Raw genomic sequence first — 12115 nt, 5'->3', positions numbered from 1 at the left:
CTTAGTCCTCAATGTGCGATTTTGACTCCTTGTATTTATGAAACATACCTTTCCCCCTCCTCATTAATAAAATAGGAGAAAAACAAAAACCTAGGTCTGGTGAGTTGCCTCCAGGGGATTTATGAGCTGATGTGCAGAACTCTGAGTGCCTGAGGAGAAAGCTGCTGTGTAAACACAATATATTATTAATAAGCCATAAAAAATAGCATCACACCCTCTGCTATTAATAGCTGCTTCGGGCTGTCAGAGTGGCTGGGTCCTAAGACACAGGTTCCAGCAGTGTTGAAGGAGGGGTGACTGTGGTTTTTGAATTTGTAACACATTTAAAAGAAATTGACAGTGAGTTCTTAAAACATTTTTGGGCATTTTCACAGGTGTCTTGGTGAAGAAAATAATGATTAAAGTTCTGTGAAACTCAAGTCTAATAAACCAGATCACACATTTCTTTTGACTTTTGTTATATTTCAGAATTACTTTACAGTGTGGGCTACTCCATGTGCATTTGACTGAAGTGTTAAGAGTCTCTTTCTTCCCAGCAGTTGATGCCCCTTAGAATCTATAGGGAGTAACTTACAGATCAGTTAGTGATGAATTAATCCGTTGATGTTTATATCCACTCTACAGATACATTTGAGACATCCTGCCACATGCTACTATAGATATTAGGAAATAAAATGCGTTTTTAAAAGTCCATTTTTAAATTTTATTTAAAAAATTTTTTTGACCTAAGGAGTTTATAGTGTAGCTTTGATTAACGATAAGTAAGCAAGAAATTATGTATCAAGGCTCTTGCCGTATTTAAACTTGTCTTAAGCATATATACTTGAGTAATGTAATGAAATCAAAATATACATATACTCTAACTAATATACACATATTAAGTAATTTAATAAAATGAAAACCCACTTTTTGTGCATGATCAAGCCATGCCTGCAGTGATCTCACAGAAGTAGATTTCCTGTGCCTCACTGCTCCCTGTCCGGAAGAAGCAGAGGCTATTTGTTTCCTTTTTCCCCCAGGAGAATGGAGAAGAGGATATAGTGGACAAATTACCTGGAGAAGGTCTAGCTGTCCTACTTGTTTCTCAGGAAGAAAAAGCTAATCAGTAAACACATGTTCTGTGGGGCCTGGGGTCTGGAAAGGCCATGAGACCAGTCTTTCCCTCCTTGCCAGCTTGAGTGACCACTCTCTCCCTGCCTCTGTTTCAGGGAGTTATGGGCTTTGCCTCATAGAAGAAGCTCCCTAGGGACAGGGCTTCACTTGGGTCTGGGCCTTGCATTAGTATTAGATTAAAATTAAACTAGGCCAGTACACATTAGAATTGCCTGGAAGCTTTTATAAAAAATGCAGAGGTCTAGGGTTACCCTAGAGAGTCTGATAAAATCGAACTGGGGTGTTTGTCAGGCAGCAAAAAAAAAAAGTTCCCTGGAAGAGTGCAGTGGCTGGGAGGTGCTTAGTTTGTGATTGAATTTACCTAAAAAGGAGTCTTTTCCAGTCACCCAGGAGTTTTGTGAATGGAGGAAAAAAGTCACATTGCAAAACTGACCTCTTGCTCTTGCAAGACTTCTGTTTCTATTTTTCACTTGAATAAATCCTACTTTGTTTTCACTCTTGGAAAAACAAATGAAAATTTTGCAGGCTGCTAATGTAGCTCAGTGGTACAGCACTAGCTTACACGTGCAAGGCCCTGGGTTCTTTTCCTAGTAACCCGCCCCCCGCCCCCCCCCCCAAAAAAAAAAAAACAAACCTTATGTTGGAGGCCTAATTGACTTCAGTCTTTTTGTCTGTACTGGGACCCCTTCCAGCCCCTTTGCTGTCAGGTATAAATGGTTATTCCAAGCACTGAGTACAGCTGGCCATCTTCCAAGGAGGTGCTTGGTATTTGCTTCAAACTGATCCTGAAAATCTGGGAATCCCTGCCTTTGTTCCAGTCCCTAGTTACTAAAGGACCCTCCAGTAAGGGCCTGAGAGCACTTGGTCACCTGCCCCAGGTGCACCATCTCAACTGAACCGGTCAGCCATGGCAATGTGTTTTTACTGCCCACATTCTCTTTTCTCCCTCTTGAGCATATGTTTTTCCGTGGGGGCTCATTACAAGAATGCATGGCACTGATGGTGACTCATCCATTTGCTCAAGTCTCCACCAAGATCCTAGCCCATTCATTACCTTTTCCTCTATCTATGTGTTCATTTTGTGTGTGTTTTTGCTCCAGCCTGCGATGATTCATTCTGTGTCTTTGAAAGGAGCAAACCTACCACTAGAGGGTGGGTAAGAAGACTCCTAAGTGCATTCCATGCCGTGGGTTCACCTGCTTGTATTCCTCACTTCTAAATTAGGGGGGTTGTATCTATCCACGGGTTTATTAGGATTGTACGTAGGTTTCACTTCAAAATTAGGTGAATAGTTTGGGAATGTGCTATTAGTCTAGAAGAGGGAATCCAAGAAGAATAATGAAAAAAAACATTTTTTAAAAGATATATTTTTAGTTGTCAATGGACCTTGATTTTCTAATTTATTTATCTATATGTGGTGCTGAGAATTGAACCCAGTGCCTCACACATGCTAGGCAAGCGCTCTATCACTGAGCCACAACCCCAGCCCTGAAAATTGGTTCTATTTGCTAGCTGGTGGGAGAGGTTTCCAAATGTTGGAGATACCACGTTGGGAGAGGAATGATCTAAAACTAATTGTAGTTGTCCTTGTATTCTCCCTCTCCGTTTTGGTATTTTGACCCTTGTATTAGGATTAGCATTTCCTCTTGTTTACTTTCATTTTCTGTCTCCTGAGATTTGTTGTATCTGGATTGCCAGATTCTGCCATGAACCCCATTGATTTTCTTATCAGTCCTCTCCCCGTGACCTTCCCAGTTGTGTATCATCTCCTATTATCATGGGCCTCGTCTCAACTTGCTCCTGCCTCCTCCTGTGCTGGGTATTTTGGTTGACCTCATCCTTTCTTCTGTTTTTCCTTCTCTCTTTCTTGTCGTCTTCTCTGTCCTCTCTTTCCTGTCCTTCTTTCTTTCCTCTCTCTTACCATAAACACTCTGTCTTTTGTAATTATCAAAGCATTCCTCCTTCTTTTGGCCGGGAAAATCCAAAGGTTTGTATTTTATTGAATCGTATCCAGAAGAGGCATCGGGAGCTGACTTCCTTTGTCTCAGCTATTATCATCAACAGTTTACTTCATCGTTTCGTTTCATCTGCAGGTAGGACCTGTTATTCCTATCCAAAAGGTGAGAAAATACAAGCTAAAAGAGTCTCAGTTCCTTGACCAAGAACCTGCAACAAGTTAAGTGGCAGAGCTTGGGATGTCCCATGCCAGTCTCCACTCTGTTATTAAACTCTTCACCCTTTAGCCTGAGCAGGATTGAAGCAGCAAGTTTGCCAGGCAAGGGAGATGGCTTCCATGACACTTTTATGGCAGACCCTTCCATTGCCAGCATTCATGGAGTACTGCAAGGTGATGTAGGATGGTGAACCCCTTACCTGTGAGGTTGCCTTTGTTGATAAAATCCTGAACTGTATTCTCCCAGAGTAACTTGGTGTCAATTCTGGGACTTGGGGTTGGGGTGTAGGGAATTATGGAAAAATTCACTTTTCAGATGGTGTGCTCATCGTGGTCAACTGTGCCAACTCTTCAGCAGTATGGAGTTCTCCCAGTTAAGACTCTCAATGTTTTGTTTTTTGCAGAGCCTGTGTCATCTTGGGGGTGATATTCCTTCTGTCATCCATATGTATAGTGGTCAAAGCCATCCATGACCTCTCAACTAGGCTGCTCCCAGAAGTGGTAAGGTCCTTCTTCTTCCTTAACAGTATTTCCCAGCAGTACCAGCTCCTGTGCTGCCTCTCACCACAGATTTACTGGTGGGGGTTGGCAGGTTCAGAGAGAATGTACAACATTTGGAGGGGGGGGGGGTCTGGAAGAACTCCTTGCAGGGATGCAAATGAGTTGGCAGAGCAAAGCACTGGGCAGGAGGAAGAAACTCCAAATAATTGAGCTGGTACTAGGTCTATGTTCTTCTCCTTAGGTCTTCTGATTAGTTTTAAAATAAGATGTCTTTGTTTTAATAAAGAAAAATTGGGTTATTTTGTGTAGCAAAGTGATCCAATCTGTACTGTTTATATCTGTTGTTCTGTATTCATTCAACGATTTCTGTAATAAGAATTATTTATTTTTTCCTTTGCACTTCAATTCAATACATAAATCTATTCACGTGAGTTTTTCTAGCACAGCTGATATTTGAGTATAGAAACTGGAGGATACAATTTCATATTTAAATGTGTCTTGACTGCTTTGTCCTCTAGGTGAGAGTCATTACCCAAACTCTTGACATTTTTTTCCTTCTCCCCTTTTGAACGCTAAGAAAAGAAATATTTTTAGAGTCTTCTATCAGGCAATATTCATAGAAGGCAACTGATTTGGTTTCCAGAAGATGAAGATGCTGCCATTACAATAATTCTCTGTGTACAAGTTCAAAGCAATTTGAATGCAAAATACAGCTCTTTCCTCAGGATGTGATTTGATTTGAACTTGGCCACATGTACCATCTTATATGAGGCCCAGACAGACATTTATTTCACTTTTGGAAGAACATGCTAATCCTTTTGGGGTGATCTATTGCATTTGTGGGTGTGTGTGTACATGTGTGTTGATGGGGATGGTGTAAATGAAGCAGGAAAATTCTATTGGATTCAGTAGAGACACTGACATGGCTGCATTCAGTTATTGTCTCCCTCCTTCTCAGGCTGAGATAACAGCCATCCCCTTTAACTATTATTCATTACCACAGTTGGCCCAAGGCTTATTCTCTAATAACTCAGTGACAGGGAGGAAAGATGGATGCCAGGGTAGGAATGCACACTTAGGGTAGTCAGTCTTTTTCAGAAGCAGAGCTGGCTCAAGCAGATATTAATGTTTATTATACCCCTGTGCTCTTCATCTCCTAATTAGTGAATTCTCTCACTCTGATCTTCTGGTTGCCCAGGGCCTTGGACTCTTCCATCTTTTCCCTCTATTAAGCTTACTATCCCATTTTCCAGTCTTTCTGAATCTAAATTATGAAGTCACTAAGGGTAACTTTACATGTTGAATGACTGATAACATTTTTGCATTTTTCAGGGCAGAGAAATATGCTTCAACTCTAAGAAATGTTTATAGGTGGAAATTTTCAGCATTAACCAGTCGGCACATTCATTCACTTAGGCATTAAAAGTCAATTTCCAGCAGGGCTAACTTGATGTGGGATGGATGACTGTGTTCACAGCTCTTGTAGAGGGCCTCCTTGTGTTTCTCTTGGTAGCAGAACCACTTTTCACAGGGAACAGTCTCTCATTATCCCATGTGTACAACTCTTCTTTGCGGGGGCAGGTACTGGGGATTGAACTATGGGGGCGCTCAACCAGTGAGCCACATTCCCAGCCCTATTTTGTATTTTGTTAGAGCCAGAGTCTCACTGAATTGCTTAGCACCTTGCTTTTGCTGAGGCTGGCTTTGGAACTCGTGATCCTCCTGCTTCAGCCTCCTGTCCTACTGGGATTACAGGTATGTACCACAGTGCCAGGTCCTTGTGTGTACTCTTAAGCAAAGCTAACCAACTTAAATTCCATGTCATGGTAGAAATATCTACAGTGAGGCCCTGCTTCAGGTAGAGTTCACAGGGGGTGAAGAGCTCCATGGTTGTGCCCAAAACGAATCCTTCCTTGGGGAACTCATACTTACTGCAGTGTTTTATACGTTATGAACATGTCTCTCATATATATATATATACATACATATGAATATAAATATATATGCATATAAATGTGTATATATATATACATACATATATGTGTGTATATATACACACATATGTTATTTCATTTATATATTATATACATATATATTTATTTATTTGATCCTTCAGCACTATGAACAGTTAAAAAGGGGGCTTTCAAACTGCATAAGCTCCCTCCTGCATAGGGGGAGACCTCCTATTTGAGTGGCACACAGGGACCAGATAAAATGCAGGTCATGGCTCAAGGTTTTTCAATACCAGGTCTTATGATTCCTTTGCTCTGTGCAAGAAGCTTCTGCATGCCAATAGGCTATCAACAAGCCCCCAACCTCTGGCCTGCAGTAAATCAGAGTGAGCATTTATTCCATAATGCTTTATGTAAATTAAGATTCATACACTCAGATGCTGAAGAAGCCAGTCCTGAAACAAGAACAGGAGAAGCCAACCAGATCTGTAGCTACCGGAGGAATGAAGTTTCTGTCCTCCCCCTGAGTTTTTATATCAGAATATGGGCGGGCCAGTGTTGTCAGGTCTAGCAGCAAGGTTTGAGGGAAAAATAGAAACCTGTGTCTACTGTGAAATAAATTGTCAACTAATTAAAAAAATAAAAATGAAAACCCTGCCTGGGAGTGGGAGGATAATTTCATGCAGGTCAAATAAAACATGGCTCTTGCCTGAATGCAGGGAGTTTGCTACTTCTCGTGGATGCCAGGCTGTAAGTAGGATCTGGATGAAACCAGGCTTCAGGGTCTTAGGGCCTTAATGTCATGAACTCCCTTCCCAGTTATACCTGTGGCCTTTGCCCCGGCTGTGGAGCTGCAGTTTTACATTTGATTTCTATTTAGTCTGAAGCCATGTTTTCCTTCCCATAACCTTGTTCCCTGGGCTGCTTTCTTTTTAATTCAGCTGCACGATTTTCTGAGAGTAAATGGAAGAATGGGTCATTTTTGAATAAGAGAGCTGTGCAGTTGGGAATTACCCAACCATGAAGTCAGCTGGCTCTGAGCCTCTGTGGCATTGACAGCCATGCCAGCCCCTCAGGGCTTTGCTGGGGGAGGAATCAGGTCATCCTGGCTCTCTGGGGAACCCCAAACCAGACTCTGGGGAATCAGCTGCGAGCCTTCATAAGCAAGTAAGATAAGCCTACTGCCTGCAGTCAGTGCCTTGTTTGGTTAATGGAACAGATTCCAAAAGAGCCGCTTCTGAAAATGCCCTGACTGTAGTTCTTCTGGAAGTTGGAAGTTGGGCAGTACTGTGATAGAGTAGTCAATACTTGCCTTATGTTAATGGATTTCTATTTATTTATTTATAGCATGAAAGAGAACAACTTCTAAACAAAAATGAGCAAAATGAGCAGGTACCCTATGACTGCCTTACCTACTGCACCTTATTTATTTCATTTATTTATTGACAAGTAAAACTTGTTACATAACATGCTGTTTTGATGAGTCTAGGTTGTGGATGTCTAATACGGATTGCTTTAAAAGGAGCATGGTGCTCTTCCTGTTTTTACCTCGATACTGCCTTGTTTTCATAAGAACTGGCAGGTGGTTATGCTTCTCCTTTTTGCTAGCACACAGGCTTTGAAAGCTGAAGTGATCTTTTTGAGGTTATCAGCTGACAGGCGGCAGCCTGGATTTGAACCCTGGTCCAGGGCTGTCTTGGCTTCTGGTACTTTTGGGGGCCTGGTCCTCCTGTCTGTTCTCTTCCTCCTTTTGCTCCCAGAGGGCCATGCTGCCAAGGACTATGCTACAGGGAGGGTGCCTAGGCCCCTAGCTATACTTTTCCTGTCTTTCTGGCTATTCTTGCCACCCTTGTCCCTTACCTCACAGCACCACCCCCTGCACTCTAGACCACTGACCAGGGCACCTCTGCTACCTTGTCTCTTAAAAGACCCACTTGAGATGAACCAAGAAGTCTTAGAACATTCAGCAGGACAAATATGGAACAGGGGGCCATAGGAAACTTGGACCCTGTGGAAGGCACAGAGACCCTGTCCAGGTGTGACTCTCCTCTCTGCTTTTCCCCTGTTTACTGCATGATCACAGGCATATCATATGCCCTGCATGAACCTTCGTTTCCTTATGTTTAACATAATACTTAGGTTAGAGATTTATAATAAGGATGAGATGAGCAATTAAAAATAACTGCCACTGGGAGACATTTCTTCTGTAATTGGCTCTTCAGGTTCTGCTTTTTGAGGTTTCTGAATTGCTAATCAAAGTTACCCCAACTTTTGAGATCTGTGGTAATTTTAGGCTGGGCCTCTCAGTCCCTTTTTCTTGTCTCCTGGTCTTCCTCTTATTCAGGACCCCACACTGTCCAATGGCAGCTACTCTGATGCTTGACTTTGGTGAACCCCTGACCCTTGGGGATCTTGCTCTGGTTTCCTGGATGGGTTGATAGTGCTCTCCTGCAGTCTTCAGGTGGCCATAGCTAACTCTGGGCCACACTCACAGAACATAGAATGCACTAGCAGAATACCTGACTGTGAAACCTAACCAACCACTCCTTAGCTGGGTGACTTTTAGGAAACCATTTCTCCTCTGTAAGAATCATTTCCTCACTTGTTAAATAGGTATAGTTCCACCAACGTCACAGCAGAGATTGTAGAAAGCAAATGACATAATGAATGTGGAATCGCCTTATAAACTGTTACATGCTTTGCACAGGAAGGAGATAGTAGTATTTGATTCCAAGGCTCTAGAATCCCAATTGTTGCTTGTGAGCTCACTGTCCTGATCTGTGACCACCCTGTTGTCTTCTTCTGCCTTTGGAGGACCATGCCTTCCTTGCCTTGAGCTCTTGGCCAGTGTCTGGGCCCAACCTCCTGAAGTGGTCATGTTGTCAATTATGCTGATTCCCATGATAATTACAGTAGTCCTACATGGCCACATGTTGCCACTAATAACAATTGCTACCATTTGAATGTCACCTTGTACCTAGGCACTCGAGATACAGAGTCAAATAGCAGTAATGGCTAAAGATTTTATATTGCTCTGTGGAGTTCTTCTCAGAAGACTTGCCTTTTGCTCCCAAGGAGCTCACAGTTGTGGAGAGCCCCAAAAGCTGATACAGTCTGTTTGAGGTGAAAAGTCTCATGATAGAGACTGTGCCATGAGAACAGAGAGAAGACTTTGTATCAGCTGGGACGAGGGGATCTGTGCTGGGAACTTCCTGGAGGGCAGAATCTCCATTCTTCTGAAGGACAAGTGGGTGTTGGCAAGACCAGGGATAGCAGGGTGGGAGGAAGGAGCAGGAGCAGGAGGAGGGGGAGGTGGTGGCCATTCCAGGCAGAATGGCTGCAGGAGCCACTGGTTCCTGGTAAACCTCTTGTTTCTCCCATATCTTTGTTCTCTGTTTACACAAGAGCCTCAGAGTATAAGAAGTACAGAGAGAAGGGGGAAAAAAAAGTAAAAGAAGAGGAAGCAAGATGCAAAATAACTGTGTTGTAGATCAGGAACAATTCCTTAGCAAAATTTTGTTTCTTCTCCCTTGAATGCCAAGGGGGCCCTGCAAGCTGCCCTTTGTCTATCTCCCCACTGTTTTGGCCTAATATTGCATCCCACCCACCAGAGCAAAGCGGCTTCACTCCAGCAATAACAGGGAGCCCCTTGATTGCTTATTTTCTTACAGGCAGCTGACATTAGCTTCATATTGTGTCCAGGCCCTGTAGACTGTGAGGGTGGTGTCTAGCAGGGCAGTAGTTTTCTATCAGGGGTGACTTGTCTGACAAGTCTTGCTGAAGTGTCCCACTCTTGAAGACTGGGGAGCTCTCCATTGATCCTGTGGGGATGGATGTGCTCCCATAAGACTCTGAGATGGGATTGTACTCTCATGAACAAAGGAGGAAATGGAACTCTTGTAAAGGTGTTGTAGGTCTGTAAGTCCATAGCCAAAAATTTTCCTCAAGGATCTTCCTACCTGAAGAAGTAGCGGTGAATCTTAGATTTATAGGCTCTTGTGTTTGCAGGTGTTTGGGCCTGTAACTCAGGTTGGTAGGAGTTCTTTTTATGTTCTTCAGCCATTATTACCTTGGCTATTAGTGACTCTTCAGCTTGCAGGGGGATGGAAATGGCTTGCCCTGCCTCTTTTCCACGCCCCTGTCTTTAGTGCAAGGTTCCACTTGCTTTCTCCCTCTGGTCCATCTCTTGAACACAGGGCTTCTCCCCTCCACACAGTCAGCCTTCTGAGGTCTCTCCTTGCCCATGTCCTTGGAAATCTCCCTTTTATACTCATCCATTCTCTTCCTGCTATCTTCAGTTACTTTTTACTTGCTACTTCCTACCTAGGTGTTGACTTTCAAGCTCCTTGACCACTCTTAAAGTGGTTTATCTGCAGACACTCCAGTCTTCACATTCTTTTCTAGTTCAAACACTTCCTCCCCTCAGCCTGCCCCTGCCGGTAGATCTTCATGGCATCCCTTTTAAGAGAGGAAACATTTAACAGAAAAAAAAAGGAAATGAGGGAGAGGGCAGTTGCCGCAGTCCGGCTGCAGCAAAATAACCAGGAGGTGACGAACAACTTGTTTACAGACTCTAACAGGCAGTAAAGGTTTGGGCAAAGTGAGTGTTTTCCTAGCATTGCTTCCTACTCAGTCAGCTTGTCATCCCTGGGTTTTCTGAAGTGAGTGCCTCATCCCTGGATTGAGTTTCTAAAGGCTCTATATGAAGTGAGTGCTCTGAGGCTATATAGCACTGGGGTTAAGAATCTGGGAGCTGAAGGCAGGAAGGCAGATCCCAACTTAGCCACTTTCTCCCTGAAGGAACCTGGGCAGGTTGTTTGATTTTTCTCTACCTCAGTTTGTCTGTTGTAAAATGCAAATAATGGTACCTTCATGGTACAATTGTTAACAAAATTACAAAGATACAGGGATTTGCTCAGCATATAACTACTGAATGAATGTTGGTTAATATTATTGTTGTGCTAGAGAAGAGGCTTCTAAGAAAACTGGCTGACCTTTTTTGATGTCTTTAGTGCTGCAAGATTAAGCTGTATTGAACCATCCAGGAAATGCCTTCAATGATGCTCTTTTCAGCCCAGGTTCGTGACGTTATAGATGCTTTCTGGTGCAATAACCTATAATTCCTGGATCCTCCATCAGCAATAGAGACTTATTTTTCAGTATGATATGCTATCACGCATGACTCTAAATTGAATTTAGGAGTGGTATTGACTAGTACTTAACAAAAATATTATTAACAAGTACTTAACAAGGCCCTTAGCATGCTCCTACCTCTATCTTTCCTTCACTGCATAAAGAAAGGCAGCAATCTGTGGTATCAGAATGTCAGCAGCATCCCATTCCTGTTGCTTCAGACAGAATAATTCCATCACCTCAGCAAGATTGACCTCTTATTTGTCTTAGAGTCAAGAATCAAGGAACTTCTGAGAGAAGAGAACTGAGCACTGATGAAGGTAGATCATTATTGGCTTGAATTAATTCATGGAGAACACAAAGCCCAGAAATAAACCCACACATATCTGGTCAACTGTTTTCCGGCAAGGTGCCAGGGTAACTCATTGGGGGAAAGGAAAGTCTCTTTGACACATAGTCCTGGACCAACTGGATAGCCATATGGACAAAAAAGGACATTAACTCTTACACAGAAGTATAAGCCTTAATGTAAAACTTGAACCTGTAAAATATCTAGAAAAAAAAAAACAAAAGACAAAATTGGTACAATCCTGGGATAGGCAAAAGTTTCTTAGATATGGCCCCCAAAGCATGAACATAAACAAAACAATGAAAATTGTACTTCTTAAAAATCAGAAATCTTCGTTCTTCCAAAACACCAGGAAGAAGATAGCAAGGTAATACAAACAACATATATGTCTATGGAGAACCATTTTATAAGAAGATAACTAACCAATAAGAAAATTGGAAAAATAGGTAAACAAATAGATCATAAGAATAGACAGATGAATGTCTAATAAGCCATATAAACATGTTCAACATTATTAGTCATCATGGAATTACAAATTAAAAAGCACTATGTATTCAGAATGTCTAAAACAAAACAAAACAAAAATTCCCAGAGACCAAATATGTGTGGGGCATCTAGACTTCTCAGAAACTGATGGTAAGAGATTAAAATGGTACAACCAGTTTGGAAAACATATCAGATTTTTCTTTAAAAGCTAACCATTTTCTGCCTGGCCTAGTCATCCCATCTTTAGGTATTTATGCAAGTGAAATGAAAATATATCTGCACAAAGACTGCACAGACGTGTGTTGTAGTTTTATTTATGTCAAAAGTTGGAAACAACCTAGATGTTTATCAACAGGTAATTGGACAAGCCAATTGCAGTATATCTGTACCATGGGCTACTTGGCAATA

General features: G+C 42.2%; 1 protein-coding gene across 2 annotated transcripts in view; it reads left to right on the top strand.

Annotated features, from left to right (window-relative positions):
• The window catches only part of Tmem163 (transmembrane protein 163), a 212039-nt gene that overhangs the window by 172605 nt on the left and 27319 nt on the right, over positions 1 to 12115 (top strand). For both annotated transcript variants that reach the window (XM_027954034.2, XM_071619292.1), the window contains exon 5: positions 3691 to 3787. In XM_027954034.2, the coding sequence (XP_027809835.1) occupies positions 3691 to 3787 (97 nt within the window). The remainder of the gene's footprint in view (positions 1 to 3690; positions 3788 to 12115) is intronic.

This window comes from Marmota flaviventris, chromosome 11 (genome assembly GCF_047511675.1).
Source record: "Marmota flaviventris isolate mMarFla1 chromosome 11, mMarFla1.hap1, whole genome shotgun sequence".
In the NCBI taxonomy this organism is placed as follows: Eukaryota; Metazoa; Chordata; class Mammalia; order Rodentia; family Sciuridae; genus Marmota; species Marmota flaviventris.
Note: the sequence above shows the minus strand (reverse complement) of the source record. Positions and strands in the feature narration are given on the sequence as shown.